At 44.7% G+C, this 20,801-nt stretch overlaps 1 protein-coding gene across 3 annotated transcripts in view; it reads right to left on the reverse strand.

Moving 5' to 3' along the window:
* Nucleotides 1–14,908: 14,908 nt before the first annotated feature.
* The window catches only part of LOC122930368 (ankyrin repeat and SOCS box protein 9-like), a 74,126-nt gene continuing 68,233 nt past the window's right edge, over nucleotides 14,909–20,801 (reverse strand). For 2 of the 3 annotated variants that reach the window (XM_044283713.1, XM_044283716.1), the window contains one exon: nucleotides 14,909–15,155. In XM_044283713.1, the coding sequence (XP_044139648.1) occupies nucleotides 15,031–15,155 (125 nt within the window). In that variant the 3' untranslated portion in view covers nucleotides 14,909–15,030. The remainder of the gene's footprint in view (nucleotides 15,156–20,801) is intronic. The other variant, XM_044283715.1, reaches the window with a different exon arrangement.

The following is a 20,801-nucleotide window of genomic DNA, read 5'->3' on the forward strand; positions in this document are numbered from 1 at the left end:
ATAGCCTCCTCCTTTAAATAAAACCTGTCTATTCTAGACCTAATCTGACTTCCTCTATAATAAGTAAAACCCCTGTGGCCTGTGGTATGCCTAATGTGAACATCCACCAGACGAGCCTCACTAGCTACACTATTTAAAAAGATACTATCATAAACCAGCCGGTCTCTGGCGCCTCCCTTATCCTGGAACCTCGTGATTGTGTTGAAGTCCCCTCCAAAGACCACCTGCTGACTTGTAAAAAGAAAAGGCTTGACCCTCATAAAGAGACTTTTCCTGTCCCTTTTGGACTGGGGCCCATAGATGTTTATTAGGCGCAGTTCCTGTTCCTTCGTGAGGACATCCAGGATCAAACACCTCCCCATTTCCAACTCAATCACTCGTCCGCATTCTACCGGTGCGGTAAAAAGGACCGCCACTCCGCTATACGGCTCAGCCGCAAGAGACCAGTAGGAGGGCCCTAATCTCCACTCTCTCCTGGCTTTATTAATCGCTGCCAAATCTGGCAGCCTGGTCTCTTGCAAAAACAAAATGTCAGCCTCAATTCGGCTGAGAAAATCAAAGGCCGCAAAACGAGCCGCATTCGACTTAATGCTGGCGACATTAATGGTCGCCAGTGTCAGCAGAGCGGGTACCGCCATACAGAGTGATTGAATTAGACGGCCTTCTTCCCACTCTTTTCAACCCTCATCTCCCTCCCAGGGCTATCTTCTAAGGCAGCGCGACCTCTCTTGAGGGAGACAGTTAGGTCCATCTCATTTGCCACCACCGCCTCACTCTGCGTACCACCCCTGGTTTCCTCGGTCTCAGGGCCCGGTTTTGCAACCCCTCCTGAGGACACCGCATCCCCACCAAAGGGGGGCGTGGGGCCTGCTGAAGGCCCTCCCTCCTTCTCCTCCAGTCCTTCACTTTCAACCTCCTCCTCAGAAGAAGAGGAGGCGGAGGTCTCATACAAGGTGAGAAACTGGTTGGAGAGCTCCAGAGGGGAGCCGGTTATGCCTTCCCTGGCTACTTTGGTCTGGCCAGGTCTTTGCTTAGTACGATATTTCCGTCTAATTTTTTGGGACTCTGTCCCACTATCCTCTGCATATCTTTCATAGTATGAGGACAAAGTCTCCTCGGCACATTCCAGTCTTCTAATCTCCACATTCAGCTCGCTGTCCCCTAGGGTCTCCGATGCAGGAGGGCAGCCGCTTGGGAAGGCTCAGGCATTACCCCAGGACAGGGTTCCGCCCGCTCCCTTCCCGCCTGGCGCCTCTCCCTCCGCCTCTGCCGGGACAGACCATCTTTGTTCTTCACAGACCCCTGAACTCTGCTGTCTTTGCCAACACCCGCCTCAGCCAAAGGGACCTCCCGGCCCACTCCTGCATGAGCTCGGGCCGCATTGACCTCAGAGGAAGGACAGCGACTAAAATGGCGACCGAGCTCACCACACAGGTTGCACTTAATCTCCCCACAAGATGTGGCTAGATGACCAGTCCCCCCACACAGCAGCTGGCATTGAAGTGTGAGGGGCTGCCGCACATGTGACAAATCTTAGGCTGCCCCCTGTAGAAAACCAAAATCCTGTCACGGCCAATAAAGGCAGATGATGGTATGTGGGAAACCGTACTCCCAGAGGCTTAAGTTTGATGCTAAACATCCAGGCGCCCGATTAAATGCCAAACTCATCCAGGTTCTTTGATGGAACCCCCTGGATCTCTCCATACCTGCCCAGCCAGGTCATGAGGTCAACACAAGAGAGCGACTCGTTACCGGTCAACTCTCCTGACCTCTCTTGACCTCACTCTGACGGGTTATCGCCGTGTTCTTCACAAGCTCATACTTGGACCAGAAGAGCTCTAGCTGCTCTGGCCGGACAAAACTGACGTCGAACTCCTTGGAGCCGTAAGGATGGATCAAGGCAAATATGTCAGTTGCCTTGAAACCCATCCCAAGCAGGAGCTCCGCCACCCTTTTTCTTGTAGGGCAGGCTTCATCGCTACACCACTTGAGACAGACCACATTCCGTCTTCACAACCCTCTCTTTATTGGCAGGGCTTTCCTTTCTTGATACATCAGGCTGGCGCAGGTGCTCTGTGGCACCACTACTCCCAGCCGATCTAGACTCACTCACAGCGGCGGCCGCAGGGAACCCCCCCCCCCCCCCCGCATGCAGACACGCCTCTAGACACTACCACAGATGCTCCCACCACCCTGGCCCCGCCCCTCCTCACCGCCGGCAAGCTAACACCAGCGGGAGAGGAAGCGGGAAGCGCAGACACGGCGGAAATGACAGGGACGGAAGAGGCAGGGGCAGAGCTCCCGATGCGGACCTTAGCAGGAGGGGTAGCGACAGCCTTGGGGCCCCACGATACTTCATCACGCCCCTCCCACTTTCTATTGGGTTTCCTGTATGCGTCTCCTGTACCACCTTCTTCTCCTTGCCGTCTCTGCTACCACATGTAGAGACGGCATCAGACACCATTTTCTTTGCTTTGATTTTCTCCCCGCTCCTACCGTCCGGCCCCACCACAGAGTCTTTTCAGCCCGCGCCAAGCGTGAAGCAGGAACATAGACATATTGTATTTCTACTTTTGCTGCTTTCTTCTTTTTCCTTTTCTTTTTTCCTCCATCCTCCAGCAAGTCATCTCCGAACGCAAGGTTCTGCATATCTACAGGGGACTCTAACATCCGAATTTCTTCCATTAAACCACCACCACCACCACCACCACTGCTCTCACTGTCATCCTCCATCTCTGAGGCTGAACTCGAGTCCGCAGATAGTAAGCACACTTGTTCAGTGGGTATACCACTGCAAAACTCAGGTTGGGGAATTGTGTGAGATACTAATGGTGCTGCTGGCGCATGTTCAGGCTGGGGAGTAATGGCCCCACACGACTCAGCTTTTTCAGCGAGCCTGGGGTCTTCCTCCTCACTTTCACCTTCACTGTCACTGTCTTCTTTGCACCTTTCTCCCTTCCTCACCACTTTCATACCTGTAAACCTTTCATCGTTTTGTAATTTCTCACTAAAGAGACCTCCACCTTTCGAAATGTCCTCTCTCTTTTCTTCCACCTCCTGCATTTTTTTTTATTTTCTCAGAAATGGCTGGCCATTGTAATTTCTCACTAAAGAGACCTCCACCTTTCGAAATGTCCTCTCTCTTTTCTTCCACCTCCTCCATTTTTTTTATTTTCTCAGAAATGGCTGGCCTTTTCTTCCTAGAGGTGGTGTCTGCTTTAACCCTTTCTGCCTTCAGATCCTGCCTCAGGACCCCGAGGCGCCATCCCAGCTCCTTGAACTCCTGCATATAGCAGGCAATGTTAGAGCCATAGGCCGAGGCTGACTCTCCCTCCCGCCTACAACCCCATCCTACCTGGGACGGCACCTCAGGAACGGCATCCACGGGCTGCTTCTTTGCTCTTTCCATAGCTGGTCCTGGTTCTTCAGGGGGGACTGGGTCCACACAGCACAGTCCTGATCGTCTCACCTCATTACCTTCTCCGCTCTGAGACGGCCGCTGGGATCTCCTACTCCCCGCCGGCCCAGACCGGGGAACAGGAGCCTTCTTTCTGGAGGACATGGCCCAGAAGGCTGGGGTAAGATGTTACAATCCCCTCAGCAAATCTGGTTCTTTTCCCAAGGGAACAGATGGAAAAATCCCTGGAAACCTCTCTGGATAGCAGGAGCTCACGAGAACACGTCCTCTCTCTGACCTGCATTAGCCAATAGAAGCCAGCAAGCCTTTCACTTAAATCCGAACTGCCATTTACACGGTCACATGTCCCTTATTAGCCAATAGAAGCTCGCAGGTCCTAATCCAGGTTGCCATAACAAATGATTACAGGTTTTAGCATTTCGCAGATCCTTAAATATTCGGTCATATGACGTATGATGGCACAACTACACTGCTACATGCATGGGGGTAAGGGACCACTATTAAACGGACGGCTGCTATGGAGTTCACTGTTAAAGAGGTGGGCATTTTGGAGGTCACTATTAAAGGGGCAGGTACTGTGGAGGTCACTGTTAAAAGGGGCGGTTACTGTTAAAGTGCCAGTCACTGTGAAAGTCACTGTTAAAGGGGTGGTCATTGTGAAAGTCACTGTTAAAGGAGAGGTCACTGTGAAAGTCACTGTTAAAGGGGCGGTCTCTGTAAAAGTCACTGTTAAAGGGGCGGTCACTGTGAAAAGGCACTGTTTAAGGGGCGGTCACTGTGAAAAGTCACTTTTAAAGGAGCGGGCACTGTGGAGGTCTCTGTTAAAGTGACAGACACTGTGGAAGTCACTGTTAAAGGGGCGGGCACTGTGAAATTCACTGTTAAAGGGGCTGCTACTATGAAGGTCACTGTTAAAGGGGTGGTCAATGCTAAAGGGGCAGGGACTGTTAAAGGGGCGGCCACTGTGGAGGTCAATGTTAAAGGGGCAGGCACTGTGGAGGTCATTGGTAAAGGGGCGGGTACTGTAGAGGTTACTGTTATGGGGGAAACTATAGATATCTTTTACGACACACGGAAACATAAAATGGAATAGATAAAATATACCCGTGTGAAGCCGGGTCCTTCTGCTAGTCTCTTATATATATAAAAATGAGTTTCTGACTGTCGGTCTGTCTGTCTGTTCTTTATGCACGACCAAACGACTGGACCGATCTTCACCAAATTTGGCACACATGTACATCAGGTGTCCTGGAAGGTTTTAGACCCAGCTCGCTAGGACACACCGTTCATGAGATATTCCCAGAAAATTACCTGCATTAGCCAATAGAGGCTTGCAAGTCTTTCTCTATATATCCCAACTGCCATACACACAGTCACATGTCCCTTATCAGCCAACAGAAGCTCGCAGACCCTTAGCCTCCACATACACACAGTTTTACTCCAGGTTTCTATAACAACCCAGTAATTTTTCTTCACTGCTGTAGGTCAGCTTTAGGCTAGGGCTACACGACGACTTGTGTCGCGTGCCAATTTTTATAATGATAGTCTGTGGTGTTGAACTGCGACATGCTGCGACTGTGACGCGCCAGTCACATAAAAATCCATCTTAAATGGATTTTTTGCGACTGTCGTGTTGCAGTCGTAGCATGTCGCAGTGCGACACCATAGTCTATCATTATAAAAATTGTTGCAAGACATTGGTCTGAGAAAATGTCGTGCAACATATGTCGTCGTGTTTCCCTAGCCTTAAAGGGGCAGGGGCCACTATTAAAAGGGCAGCTGCTTTGAAGGTCACTGTTAAGGGGGCAGGGGCAACTATTAAAAGGGCAGCTTCTGTGGAGCTCACTGTTAAAGGGGTGGGCACTGTGGTGGTCACTGTTAAAGGGGCGTTCACTGTGGATGTTACTGCTAAGGGGGCAGGACACTGTGGAGGTCACTGTTAAGGGAACGGGTTACTGTGGAGGTCACTGTTAAGGGAACGGGGTATTGTGGAGGTCACTGTTAAGGGAACGGGGTACTGTGGTAATCACTGTTAAAAGAATGGGTGCTGTGGAGGTCTCTGTTAAGGGGGAAGGGAACAGTGGAGGTCACAGATAAGGGGACGGTCCCCTATGGAGGTTACTGTGAAGGGGTGGTGTGCTGTATAGGTCACTGTTAATTGGGCGGACCCCTGAGGAGGTCAAGGGAGTGGGGTGCTGTAGAGGTCACTGTTATGGGGGATACTGTCGCTATCTTTTAACGACACACACAAACATTAAATGAAATTATGAAATATACCCGTGCAAAGTCGGGTCCTTCAGCTAGTAATTTATAAAACAAACTAATGAAACTGGCCTGGACAAAATAGGTACACCTTACCTAAAGAGGACCTTTCATAGGTTTATGTATTACAAACTGGCATGCTTACCAGATAGTGCGGCCCCTATAGATGCAACCACTTTGAAAAAAATAAAAAAATAAAAACACCTTTGTTCCACCACTGTGCCCCCCACTGTTTTTGGTGCCTGATATGCTTATTTTAAAGAATCGGTAAGGGGAGGAGAAGAATTTGGTTTCCTCAATGGGTGTCTCCTACCTGGCTATGATGCAGTCCAATCGTAATCTCTGAGATTTACGAGAACAGGCTATGTACGCGACTATAGTACTTGTAGTTCTTGCTGTACTCGCTTACATAGCCTGTTCTCTGGAGATTTGGTAATCTCACAAGAACAGCTAACCTTCTCCTTGGCTATGAAATGGTCCACAGCGATTAGACAGCGCTATGGGGGCCACAGTATCTGGTAGGCATATCAGTTTGAATACAGTACATAAACCCATGAAAAGTCCTCTTTAGCCCTTTCCTGACGTGGCATTTTCCATTTTTGTTTTTTGCTCCCTGCATTTCCAGAGCCATTATGTTTTTATTTTTTCATTCACATAGGCATATGAGGGCTTGTTTTTTGCGGAACAAGTTGTACTTTTTTTTTTACATAGGATGTAGTTAGAAGCAGGAAAACATTTTTTTAAAATGGGGTGGAATTTTTTTAATGAGTTTCACTATGCAGACTTGTGCTCTTCATACTCCAGGTCAGCACAAATCCGAAGATACATATACATCGTTTTTCTTGCATTTTAATACTGAAAACAATAACCCTGACTCCGATAATTTTTTTAAAGTTATGTCTATGAAGATATGTGGGGGCTCTTTTTTTCCAGGACGATCTGTAGTTTTTGGACAATACCATTCTGGGGTGTGTATGACTTTTTGATCACTTTTTATTAATTTTTTTTTGGGGGGGGATAAAGTGATGAAAAAACAGGGGGGCGTGGCCGGATGCCGAGCAGGACGGCTGTGTGAGGATCTCTCCCGCACCTGGCCTACAGCAAAAGCAGCCCAAAGCGGAGACTTTTGGGAAGTGCCAGAATCCTTAATCATATTCACAGAGCTGGCTCACCATATAACACCAGCAGACATGGTTAGAGGCCGACAGAAACGAATAGAACCGGCGAAAATGACCGCGTTCTTTCACCCTGCAGGAGCATCCCAAGATGGCGCCCGCAGCGCTGCGGAGAGAGATGCAGCTAGCGAGGGAGAAGAGGAGAATGATACTACCAGCAATGGCGCAGTAAGTCCACCTCATCTCCTGTTACAGGACTCACAGAAACCAAGTCCACACAGCGTCTCTAAGAGCTGCAAGCAAAATAACCCTGATGATCCAGATACAGCTGGGGACAGGGGGAGCCAGCACAGGTCCAGTAACGAGGCGGCAATAACAGAATCCTGTATGAGAAATATGTTACAGGAGCTGCGTAACTCCATACAAGCTGACTTCCAAGCAGCCATTCAAAATGTATATAAAGAAATCAAAGATATAGGGGACAGAACAGCTCATCTTGAGACCAAAATGGATGAGTTTTCTTCAGCACATAACTCATTAGTGGATGCTCAAAACGAACTATATGATGACATGGGAGTAGTTAAGCTCAAGCTGGCTGATCTAGAAGATAGAAGCCGCAGAAATAATATAAGGTTCAGAGGAATCCCAGAAGCGATCCAAACAGACCAGTTGAGAGAGTTCTTAATTGACTTCTTTACAATTCTTTCCCCAGAATCAGATCAAAGAGATATGATAATTGACAGGGTACATAGAACCCCAAAAGCAAAGCAAGCACCCCAATCTGCACCAAGGGACGTCTTAGCAAGGTTACATTTTTCCCACTTTAAAGAGAAAATAATGCTGGCAGCAAGAAATATTAAAGATTTACCAGAAAAATATGCCAATATATCCCTGTATGCAGACCTCTCAATAGCCACTCTCAACAGAAGGAGGGAATTCGCTGAGGTCACAAAAATACTAAGAGATAAAGGGATCCAATACCGATGGGGATATCCAGTGAAACTAATCATTTATAGGAACGGTTCATCTCATGTACTGTACTCTCCTCATGTAGCAGCTAAACTAATGAACAAATGGTTTCAGAATGCGCTAGAAAGAAGCGACAAATCACCGTCACCCAAAAAACCATCAACGCTGACAAAAGAATGGACCACCGTTGGATCCCCCAAATCTTCTAACTACTCCCCGGGTTGAAAATACCAAGTCCACGAACCGAAGACACCAAGAACCCATCACAGAATGGCGGTGAATTTCAAACTCAATCCGAACTTTGTACTTCATCAGAAATAACAGCTAAGTTTACATAAAAGTTACTTAACTTTCCTACACCAGACTTACTGGACTTCCAAATGTCTCCTTACAGTTGATACACCATTGTAGGCTAGATGGGGTCCCTGGACACACAATTTCAGAGACACTTTCTAACCCCCTACACCATCTTATCTCCGGATGATTATAATTATCTGTGAGGTCAGATACGATTATGTGTTATACCAACTTTATATTGGTTACATGTTCTAGTTTATCATATATTCTGTTAAATATTGGTTATGTCGGTCCAATATATGAAACATTACACAAAAATTGAAGATATGTATATCACGTTGGTACTCAGGATAGCACAGAATTAATCTATAAGCTGATCTACACTCCCATAGAAAAATGGTTTTTATAATATCCTCTATTAATGTAAAGGGGCTGAACAGCCCAATTAAAAGGTCCTTCCTTTGGAAAGAGGCAAAGTCACTTAACTGTGACGTGCTATGTGTACAGGAGACTCATTTACTCCAAAAAGATTCTTATAGAATAAAAAACAAAAATTTCCCTCATATTTTCACTACTCCGAACACATGTAAAAGAAAAGGAGTGCTAATTGCAGTAAAAGATACAGTAGCATTCTCTTTAACAAGCGTTATATATGACAAAAATGGGCGTTACATAATCTTAAACTGTATAATCAATAATTTGCCATACTGTATAGTTTCTTTATATGCCCCAAATAAAAAACAATGCAAATTTCTAAAAAAAAACTACTGAAACACGTTAGGAGAAAGGGGAAAGGAGCTCTGGTACTTATAGGAGATTTCAATAAAGTATTGATCCCAAATCTAGATAAATCGTCATCTAAATCCAATGAAAGGAATACTGATCTATTTTCCTTAATCAACAAGGAAGATATCTATGACACGTGGAGAATCCTACACGTGTCTGAAAGAGACTATTCCTTCTATTCTAATTCCCATAGTGTCTACTCAAGAATAGACATGGCTTTAGTGGACAAAAAGCTACTACAAAGGGTCACCAGATCAATTATTGGGAGCATAACATGGTCGGACCATGCTCCGATATCTATTTCAATAGAAGAACATTATAACTCCTTTCCCCAAACTCCTTGGAGAATCAACAACTCTCTACTGTCAGATATCAAGATATGCAAGGCTTTAGAAAAGGAAACATTAGAATATTTCCTACATAACCATAATGAAGACACCTCAGCCCAAAACAATTGGTGCGCCTACAAAGCTGTCATTAGGGGTAAATGTATTCAACTAGCTTCTATAAAGAAAAAGAAAAAAAGGGAGAAAATAGAAGACCTATTAGACAGAATCAATAACCTTGAATCAAAAAATAAAGCTTCAGTAACACAACAGCACACTAAAGATCTTAGGGAATTACGAGCACAACTATATAGACTTCATCATGACCATTTTGAGTTTCTTTATAGAAGAAATAAAGCACTATTCAATGCACAAGGTAATAAAGCGGGGAGTCTCCTGGCCAATAAATTCAAAAATAGATTAGGAAAATCCAAAATCCCATATATTATGGATAAAGATGGCAAAAAGATCCTAAACCCAAAGGAAATAACTAATGTATTCGCAGAATAATATGCTAACCTCTATAACCTTAAAAAAGACCCACATACTCCACAACCAAGCACAGACATTATAGCAGACTTTCTGAAGCCCCTAAATCTACCGTCCCTTACTGCAATGGATAGAGAACAACTTGATGCCCCTCTGCAACGGTCAGAGATAGAAGCAGTTCTAAAGACGGACTTTCTAACGAATTCTTCAAAAGAATGAGCCACTTACTGTCCTCTCACTTGCAAGTGATTTTCCAAACAGTTATGGACACTGGTAGAATTCGACAGGAAATGCTTCATGCTCTAATTGTAACTCTACCCAAACCGGGCAAAATCCCAGATAAAGCGGAAAATTTCCGCCCAATATCTCTCCTCAATGGAGATCTAAAGATCCTCTCCAAAATATTAGCTAACAGGTTAATTGATGTATTACCTAGACTAGTAAAAGAAGACCAGGTAGGGTTTATCAAACATAGACAAACAACAGATGGCACCAGGAGATTTATTAACCTAATCCACCACGTGGAACGCACTAGAACGCCTTCTCTGCTTCTTTCTCTTGACGCAGAAAAGGCGTTCGACAGAGTTCACTGGGGATACCTGGAGAAGGTGCTGTGCTCCTTCGGTTTTAGAGGTCCTTACCTATCAGCATTAATGTCACTCTATTCAAATCCATCTGCATCAGTACTCTCATCTGGCTTCCTCTCACGGAGGTTTGAAATAACAAATGGCACCCGACAAGGATGCCCCCTTTCTCCAATGATATTCGCTCTAGTAGTGGAACCATTAGCTGAAACAATCTGGAATAACCCCCTAATTCAGGGTATTCAAATAGGCCAAACATCACACAAAATAGGCCTCTTTGCGGATGATATCCTACTCATTTGCAAAAATTCATCAGACTCTCTCCCAGCAATAACCAAAGTACTTAATAACTTTAGCCAGGTATCATACTATAAAATGAATCAATCTAAATCTTCCATCCTTAGTTTGGTCCTCTCCTTGAAAACTCAATTGCGCCTAAAAACAGATTATTACTTCAAATGGGAACCCATGGCTATTCAGTATCTAGGAATTAAACTTAAACTTAGTTATCCAGCAAGCAACTTATTCGACTCCAACTACTCCAACCTTATATCAGACATTAAAAAAGAATTAGCCAGCTTTAGAAGTGGGGGGGTCTCATGGTTTGGGAAAATTGCAGCTATAAAAATGTTGATAATTCCTAAAATACTTTATCTATTCAGAAATGTACCAATTAGCCTGCCAAACCCCTTCCTCCAAAAGCTTCAATCTACTTTATTAGGCTTTATATGGGATAATAAACCTCCCAGAATTAAATCAGAGATCCTTTATAAAGAATTAAAAATGGGAGGGACAGGTTGCCCGTCTATTAGTTATTACTATAATGCTGTTATATTAGACCAGCTTAAGTCACTTTGGCAAGGGAACACCTCAAAACATTGGGTAGCCATGGAAATGCGAGCGTTAGGTAAATCCAGTGTACCCACAAGACTTAAAGCATCTTACCTATTCCACACACAAATAACCTCCTCACATCCAACTATAGGAGCAATAATGGACTCCTGGTGGAAAACTGTAGTCCCACACAACCTATTTTCCTTGGTAACCTCTCATGAGGATATAGATATTCTTGAAGCCCATATTCCAAATATTAACTTATCCACTTGGAAAGACAAAGGAATTAAGAGAATCTCAGATCTAACCGAAGATAATAAGTGTCTTAGCTTCCAGAACCTACAGAGGAAATTTAACCTAACAGACTCAGAGATTTTCCCATATTTACAAATCAGACATGCTATTAGTAAAATTCTATGGCTTGAGGAACCACATGATAATCCATTAAAAAAAATGGCTAACTTCCTCTCTAACATCTAATAATAGAAAAGGGATAGCCCACTGCTACCGGATCCTCATACAATCAGGTCCTGATCCTATATCTACATATAAAGCCAAATGGGAAACCATATTCAATACTTCCATATCAGATAACAATTGGTTAGAAGCTTACGCAATTATCCCTAAAATATCTAGATGCTCTAGCCATATAGAAATTTCCAGGAAAATATTCTATCAATGGTACTTAGTTCCAACTAGAATTGCTCTATTTGGGGATACAGCAGACACGTGTTGGAGGTGTCAGGAGAGGGGTATATTTCTGCATATATGGTGGGGATGCTCGAAGATTCTGGGATTTTGGAGGAAGATAGGCAAACTCATATCCTATGTATGTGGCTTCCCAGTCATACTGGATGCCCCCCTAGCCCTCCTAAATCTGAACCCGAACCAATTTTCGGTTTTCCACCAAACCGTAGTGTTTCACATACTCACGATAGCTAGGGAACAAATTGTTAGATGGAAATCCTCGAATTCCCCGCCAGTGGCTAGAGTAATACAAGGAGTGTACAATTGCTGTTGGTACGAATCTATGATTGCTTCCTCCTTAGGCACTAGTATAGCGTTCAGAAATAGATGGGATGTGTGGCTGTCATGTATGCATAACACAGTGGATATTTAGTAACCCAGATTTAAGACTCACTTATATACCTGAAATTTACCAACATATAAACATCTACCTACATTAACGTGATCTCATGGAAGAGTGTAATGTACCAACAAGTATTACATACTGGTTATTAGTATTATTATGTGTGTTTTTTTTTCTTTTTTCTTCTTTTGTTTTCACTTTTTCTTTTTGTTTTCCTTTAACTCAAATCTATTCATCCTCAGTCAACATGTGATTATTTCCATATGTGATTATTTCCAAAGAACTAACAGTATGAACACGTAAAGGCATTTTTACTGTAATTACCTTTATGTCATAAAAAAAAAGACAAAGAAGTCTATGTATAATCATATGTAAAACTCTAATACATATATTTGTCTGAAATAAAATAATAAAGTAATAAAAAAAAACTAAAATAAACCCCCAGCAAATTACATAGTTACATACTGTAGTTAATACGGTTGTAAAAAGACAAACGTCCATCAAGTTCAACCAAGGGATAGGTGGGGATGTGAATCCCAAAAGGAATTGAGACTCAGATTTCTACACATTTTCAAAAGCAATAATGTTTTTTTTACTTTTAAGAATTTGTCTAAACCCTTTTTGATATAAATCACTGAAGAAAGTGCACCAAACAGATATGCCACTGACTATACTAGCTGGTCATACAAGCAGATATTAAAAGCTGGCGCATGATGGGCTCCGATATCTTCCTGACAGGAATATATTGGCTAAAGTCTCAGCTTTTAATATCTGCTTGTATGACCAGCTAGTATAGTCAGTGGCATATCCGTTTGGTGCACTTTCTTCATTGATTTATATAATTGTATTGTCATCCGCACAATGCTCTGGTCTGTGTAGGATGTTTTTGTGGTGCATGTGGACCGCACTGGCGTCCTCCTTTGTACGCATAATTGCTCGGGATGGTCGTTTGCTGCGGTCCACATGCGGTGGGACTGCTCCCCCAATGAAAAACACGCTACAGTGTTTGGGGTTTGAGCAGCTCCCCCATACTTGCCATGGTATTTCTGTGGTTTACATGCGGTGGGACTGCTCGCCCAAAGAGAAACACGCTACAGTGTTTGAGCTTGGGCAGTTCCCCCATATTGGCCACTATATGTCTGTGATTTTGTTTTATAAGTATTGAATGTGCCTTCATTTGGCAATTGAACATTCTTTTGCACCTGGAAACCTCCATCACATGGTCTGATATGGGTGTGGCTTACAGTCTTACTTTGACCACATTGCATTAGTTGTCCTGCTATGCGGTTGTGTGGAAGCTCGGCTGTGAGCTGGATTTCATCACCTTCAGACCGTGTTCACACCATAGTTAGCGCAGTGGTAGGACCCCTTGCCATGCTGAGGACCGTGACATGGTGCATGATGGGCTCCGATATCTTCCTGACAGGAATATATTGGCTAAAGTCTCAGCTTTTAATATCTGCTTGTATGACCAGCTAGTATAGTCAGTGGCATATCCGTTTGGTGCACTTTCTTCAGTGATTTATATAATTGTATTGTCATCCCCACAATGCTCTGGTCTGTGTAGGATGTTTTTGTGGTGCATGTGGACCGCACTGGCGTCCTCCTTTGTACACATAATTGCTCGGGATGGTCGTTTGCTGCGGTCCACATGCGGTGGGACTGCTCCCCCAATGAGAAACACGCTACAGTGTTTGGGGTTTGAGCAGCTCCCCCATACTTGCCATGGTATTTCTGTAGTTTACATGCGGTGGGACTGCTCGCCCAAAGAGAAACACGCTACAGTGTTTGGAGCTTGGGCAGTTCCCCCATATTGGCCACTATATGTCTGTGATTTTGTTAAACCCTTTTTGAAACCATTTTTTTTATTTTTTTATTATTCCGTTGAACCACAATTCAAATTTGTATTATTACTTTTGTCAGTTTTAAGCTATTTCAGTGACCATTGTGGGTTTTTCTTTTAACGGAAGGGTTCCAACAATTTTGTTCACATTTGTAGCAAAGTACCCAGTTTATTATTATAGGAACAGCATGTGGCCGAGATGACTTCTAGGTACAGAGTCAGGCTAGCCTGTATGGTTGTTCACCAGGGACCTCAGAGTCACTGCAGGGACCCTCATAATCAGTCATCTTGTATTGTCTTACTGCTGCCTCTGTGTGAGCAGGTGATATTTCTATGTAACACTGGGCTGCCAGAATGAATTTTACTGGTGGGCCCTAGGCACTTTAGTCCAACACTGGAGACAGGTATAGGCAAATTAAAGACTTTGGAGTAGAATTCACAAATGTTGAAGATTTTTTATTTTTTTTTACTGAATAAATATCATGAGAAACTAATAAGGAGATTTATCACAGACCGGAATTTTACTCCAGTCTTTGAAATCTCCTGACAATACTCCAGAAGGAAGTGTATGGCAGTTCAGAGATATCTTCATTTGAAGATAACTGACGGGCCCGCTGGCCCCACCCACTCCCTGATCCCTTTTCAGAAAGTGTCGAGAGTGGCACGGAAGCACCCCTTGCAACAAAAAAGTTGCAGTGTTTGTGACTTTATGCCACAAAAGGTGGTGCAGGGAGTCATATCTCCACCATAGTACCTCCAACCATATAACTAGCCGATATACAATAAAGATTTCAAGGTAGACAAGGACACATCACTGAGACAGTATCCATACATGAAGCACAATAAAGGATAAGAGTAAAGAGTACAAATCAGACACAATGGCATCATGTGGTTTTCATAGCGTGTATTTAAAACACAGCAGGTCTACAAAAATTGTTCAAGTCAAATCAGGACGTCATTTTTCATTACAATTTTCATAGTCAGTACAACAGTAAAACAATGGACTGCATGTACAAACTACTGGTGTAGGAGATACTGCTTTACAGTGTCTGGGAGCAAAAGCTGACAAATTCTGCCATGTTGTTTTTGTCCAAAGCACTTCCTAATACAGAGGCGGCATATCTGCTTCAAAGTCAGCGGCCCTGGGAAAAGAATTCCATAAATGTTAACATATGAACTTAAAGGGCAACATAAAAAATAAAAAAACGAAACAAGAACACCGGGATGTACTGCAGTGTCCAATCACAGCAGCAGGCCAGAAAGAAGGAATTATCCAATGGATAAAATATTCTTAGAAACGGGGCAGAGGGAAAAAAAAGCAATGCTGACCTCACTGATCCCCCGCCACTTTCTGGGGCTTCTCCACGCTCAAGAAATCAACATTGTGCCTACTAATTGGCTGAGTGGGCAATTCCTTTATGTGTAGATGCACCAGGAAGTGGTTAGCATAAGAACAGCAGTGGAAGGGAATGGGCAAGTTCAGCATTGCTTGTTTTATGTTTTTGCTTTTTTAACTCTGACACTTATCTAAGAAAAGGTTATCAGATACCGGTAAGTCCTTAAAACTTTACAGAAATGGGTCCATCAAAGTAGTGGGTGCCAAGAGTTCCCACAGAACTGCAGAGTTTAACTAAACACTGTATAATATGTCTGACATCCAGCTGAAATGGACATATTTCAGTATTGTGAAACTGGTTGTCAGAGAGTGCAGTACCCCAGATGGGTACCTGCAATTCTCTTATTATTGCACTGTTGAGGTAATGTGCTGCATTTAACGTCATATAATATGCTTCTATGTAACACACACTCAGCATGTGTCAGGCATGGCCAGAGTTAATTATTCTGGCCCAGCCCTCTCTGGAGTTCCAGAAGATAGAGTGTGCTAGGAGTAGGTAGCTGTGTTAATGTGTCCTGGAGGAGAGGGAGCACACTGCAAGAGCTCCTGTCCCCATGCATTTATCTAGAAGCATCCGGAGACTAACAGTTCCCTGTGTGTCCTCTGCCACTTCTACAGGGAGAGAGAGAAGAAAAGGAGAATTTAAAAGCTACAGTGTGTCAGCAAGGCAATCTGCGTCAAGCATTACAGGCCCTGTTCCAGTGGAGGGAAAACAGGGTAAGGCCTCTTGCACACGACCGTATGTCATCCGGTCCGTGAGCTGGACATATGATCTTATGAGTGCAGGACAATAGTCCCACGGTTAGCCCGACGTCCACCGCATTATTGTAATCTATGATGCTGTGTGCTCCCGTGCACACCATCAATGCCGCTCTGGTACATATGGCCCACTCATGGACCATATATCTCAGAGGGCATACAGTCGTGTGCAAGAGGTCTGAAGATAACCTTCACGCAGGATTTTGGCCAATCATATTATAAGAAGTGCACATTGCAAAAATCATGATAAATTGCTGTGGTTAGCTGGAAATCCTAGGATTAAAGACTGTAGCAGTAACCATAACTTCCATCTATCCATCTGTATGGTGTATGGATTCTCTCTGGTAGGATGGTTAGCGGACGCAGTATAGAGGCAAAGGACCAGGTTGTAAATCACTTGAGTGTTTATTCACACTTATAACAACACAACAGTCACTTTTCAGGCTTGGGTGATTGTTCACACACAGAAAAACAAAATAAAGTTCACCTGGTATCATGGGTGTCAGTTCACACCCGGCTGAATGCTCAGCCTCAAAAAGTCCACTTGCAGGCTTTAAGGCGGCCTTGCTCGCCTGACACACGGTCTTCAGACCTCAGCACAGAGATCTCCAGAGCTCCACTTTCAGAGGGAGGTAATCCACCCCACCTAACAGTGCTGGCTGTTTTTTTTATAAGCCTGCCAGGACCCGGCCTGGAACGTGGGGAGTAGTCACCCACTCAGCACTTTCCAGTAGGAGCCGTCCCAGATCAGCTATTTACAGCCATGCTAAATAGCAAAGTGTCAATCAGCATTAACTGCCGTTGACACATGAAAATACTGGCTCTTACTTCACCGAGGCCAGGAACCTCGGTGACACATACCTACCATCAATGACGATCTCTTGTACCTTCCTACAATGGGTAAAATGCAAGGGAGTCATTTATCAAACTGTAAAGTAGAACTGGCTTAGTTGCCCAGAGCAACCAATCAGATTCCTCCAAAAGAGCCATCCAAAATGAAAGCTGGATTCTGATTGGTTATTATGGGCAACTAAGCCAGTTCTACTTTACAGCAGTTTGATAAATTACCCCCCCAAATGTATTATAACTCATATTTGATGCATAGTAAAGAAAGACTGATTCACTTTTAATTTGGTTTTACTTTACTTACTTTGGTTACTGACTCTCCCAACACCACACGCTGGCCACCGCCTCACCTGAGAGCCCTACCTTGTGCCCGCTTTAACATTAACATCCAAGAGACTCTAAGCTATCATCGGGCCGGGAGTCCACAACTACAGGGAGTGCCCCAAGGGAATATAGGTTGCCCCTCCTTCACTGCACCGCCCCCCAGGGAGTGACGGCCTGAGGTAGGACACCGTGACACCATATTGCTACCTAAAGGCCACTACCATCATTATGGGGTCATTTACTAAGCTGAAATATGTCTAAATTAGGCATATTTCAGGCACAGATGGCAGCGCTATCTGCGACTTCTACCTGCTCACACCAGTTCTAAAATTATGGGCCTGGCGTGGGCAGGAAATGGGACGGGTCGGTAGGCCTGTCTCATTAACCATTTTCTATGCCTGTTTTAGACATAGAAAATGGTCTAAATGTAAGACAGCTTGGAACTGGCACTGGATGTGCAGCATTTATGTAGAGGTCAGAGCCTTTTCATGAATTTGGCAGATCCACCGCCAGCTATAGGCCTTTATTAAGACTAGCGTCTAAAACGCCGTTCTTAATGTGCCCCTATGCTCTAATCTAGTGTCCATTTCAGATGGATGCCTGCTAGCCAGAGTATGCACAGCACCACACCTCAGTTTCTGGGAGCTCTAAAATCAGGGCTCTTGGCACCCATCAGTATAACTCATTATGGGAATCTGGATGCCCTTGTGTCTCATTACAGATGTGTTTCAATTGCACAGTTAGCATTTTTAAGTTGAATGGTAAAGCATGTCACTCCTGTCTTATCATACCTCACCATATCTTGGTGAAAGACAGTAGTAGTCCGGACAGCTATGGCCAGTGCTGTACCTCGCCAATATAGGCAGACCACACCGTTGCTACGGGGTCTGCGGGGCCTAGAGCATATGAAAGGCCCCACCCCCTATGCCTACTCTGCACAGACAGTTTATTCACTATAGGTAATATGGGCCAGCATTGAGGCCCGCCCACTTGTATTCCTTCCCACTGTTGGCTGCGTGCGATCAGACACCCACTCACTTTTAAATTACTGTCTGCTGTGGCCAAGACATCTAAAACAGAATTGGGATCAGGTGCGTCGTTAGGTCAAAGCATTAGGGGCTTGAGCCCCGGATGTTTTGTTCAGTGCCCCAAATGTTATGCTGGTAGCATTTTGTTTTTATTTGGCTATTCCAGGGCCCTTTAATATTGATTGGACCTGGGCAACCCACCACAGATCATCCCCCCACCCCCCTTGTACTTGTTCCGCTGAGCTGCTACTTGCGGGCTGCGCAGACATGAGTTTAGTCACTTCGGTGCGCAATACCGTCCTGCGGCGCGTGATCCCGCAAGACCTGCCGCGGTAGGTCACAGGTCTCGCAGGATTGCACACCGAAGTGACTGAACTCATGCCCGCAAGTACTGGATCAGCGGAACAAGTACAAGGGGGGTGGGGGGGGGTGATCTGTGGGGTTGCCCAGGGTCCACTCCCATCAATATTAAAGGGCCCAAGCAAAGATTTCTGCAGTGGTGAGGAAATGAAACATAACAGATATTGGAAAGTTACCGAGTGTTGTATTATATAATTATATAATGACTGTAGTACTGCACTTCATTTGTGCAAACCAGAACACCCCTTTAAGCATGCCTTTAATATGCAATTTCAACACAGTGGGCTTGTGCCCCGGATGTTTCCAGACCCTAGCAAAGCCCCTGATCAGGATGCTGCTTGCTTGCAGCCAGAATGCGCTGCCCGCCTGCCCTGTTATCTCTGCGGGAAAGGCGGGTTACATGACATACAATTACCTGCGCACTGCCAGTGCCACCATTAGGGAGTCTTCGTGGGAGAGTGCAGTGAGCAGTGAGCAAACCGCATTGACTGCCGTCAGTACTACCAGTAAGTTTTGGTGGTAAATAATGATGGGCTGCTGCTTGGACATAACATAAGATGAATAATAAGTGATTCGGTGGAGTGGGCATACAAAATAAATAAATAATTACAGTGCCAAATATATAAAAAATATTACAATTAAATATAAACATAAAACAATCCTAATGTCACTAATCAACAGACTTGCAACAGTGTGAGGATTTAGTTGCTTGAAACATCCAAACAGTCAGTAAAGTCCAGTACTGGTGAAATACACTCACCTAAAGAATTATTAGGAACATACTAATACGGTGTTGTATCCCCTTTTGCCTTCAGAACTGCCTTAATTCTATGCGGCATTGATTCAACAAGGTGCTGATAGCATTCTTTAGAAATGTTGGCCCATATTGATAGGATAGCATCTTGCAGTTGATGGAGATTTGAGGGATGCACATGCAGGGCATGAAGCTCCTGTTCCACCACATCCCAAAGATACTCTGTTGGGTTGAGATCTGGTGACTGTGGGGGCCATTTTAGTACAGTGAACTCATTGTCATGTTCAAGAAACCAATTTGAAATGATTCGAGCATTGTGACATGGTGCATTATCCTGCTGGAAGTAGCCATCAGAGGATGGGTACATGGTGGTCATGAAGGGATGGACATGGTCAGAAACAATGCTCAGGTAGCCCGTGGCATTTAAACGATGGCCAGTTGGCACTAAGGGGCCTAAAGTGTGCCCAGAAAACATCCCCCACACCATTACACCACCAGCACCAGCCTGCACAGTGGTAACAAGGCATGATGGATACATGTTCTCATTCTGTTTACGCCAAATTCGGACTCTACCATTTGAATGTCTCAACAGAAATCAAGACTCATCAGACCAGGCAACATTTTTCTGTCACGGCCTATGGTGTGCATAGTGACATTTTCCTTCACTTGGTTGCCCGTGACTACGTTTGGTGTTGTATGCATGTGGTGGCAGTGTCTCAGCCTTCTGGCTGATCCCCAGGACATGGTTGCCACACATGCCGTTGCCCGCGGCAACAGGTGAAGTGTGTGTTTGTGTGTACTTCCCCTTTAAGTGGCCGTCTTCCCTTGCCTTTGTGTTGGAAGGGTTAACTTCCTTCCTAGTGTGTGTGCACTGTGTGTGGGTGTGGCTACATGGGCTATAAAGCCTCAGTTTAGATCAGTAGTCTGAGGGGTACTTCAGCCATGGCTAGCTGGAGTCATCCTCCTGTGTTATACCATCTGCCAGTGGGGGCCACCCTTGTGGTCATAGGTTCATGTACGGTGTTGTGTAGATGTTGCTTTGGTCTCTTTATTTATTGCAGCGTATGGTTTCCTGGGTTCCTGTGTGATGTGAGGTGTGTGCTCTGTCCCTTGTTTTGTTGTGGACAGCAGCACTTGTACATGGGTTCCAGGCTGTGTGTCTGTGGCAGGTGGGTGTGCTTCTAGTTTCACTTACCTGCCATTGCCATATGTCTGTTGATGTTCATATCCCCTTGCAGCTCGGCCAGTTTAGACTCCTGTTTCTCCGCATCCAGGAGGAACAGGTGGTCTACCCAGCTCCTAGTTCAGGGATCGGTGGAGG

Source organism: Bufo gargarizans, chromosome 3, assembly GCF_014858855.1.
Source record: "Bufo gargarizans isolate SCDJY-AF-19 chromosome 3, ASM1485885v1, whole genome shotgun sequence".
In the NCBI taxonomy this organism is placed as follows: domain Eukaryota; kingdom Metazoa; phylum Chordata; class Amphibia; order Anura; family Bufonidae; genus Bufo; species Bufo gargarizans.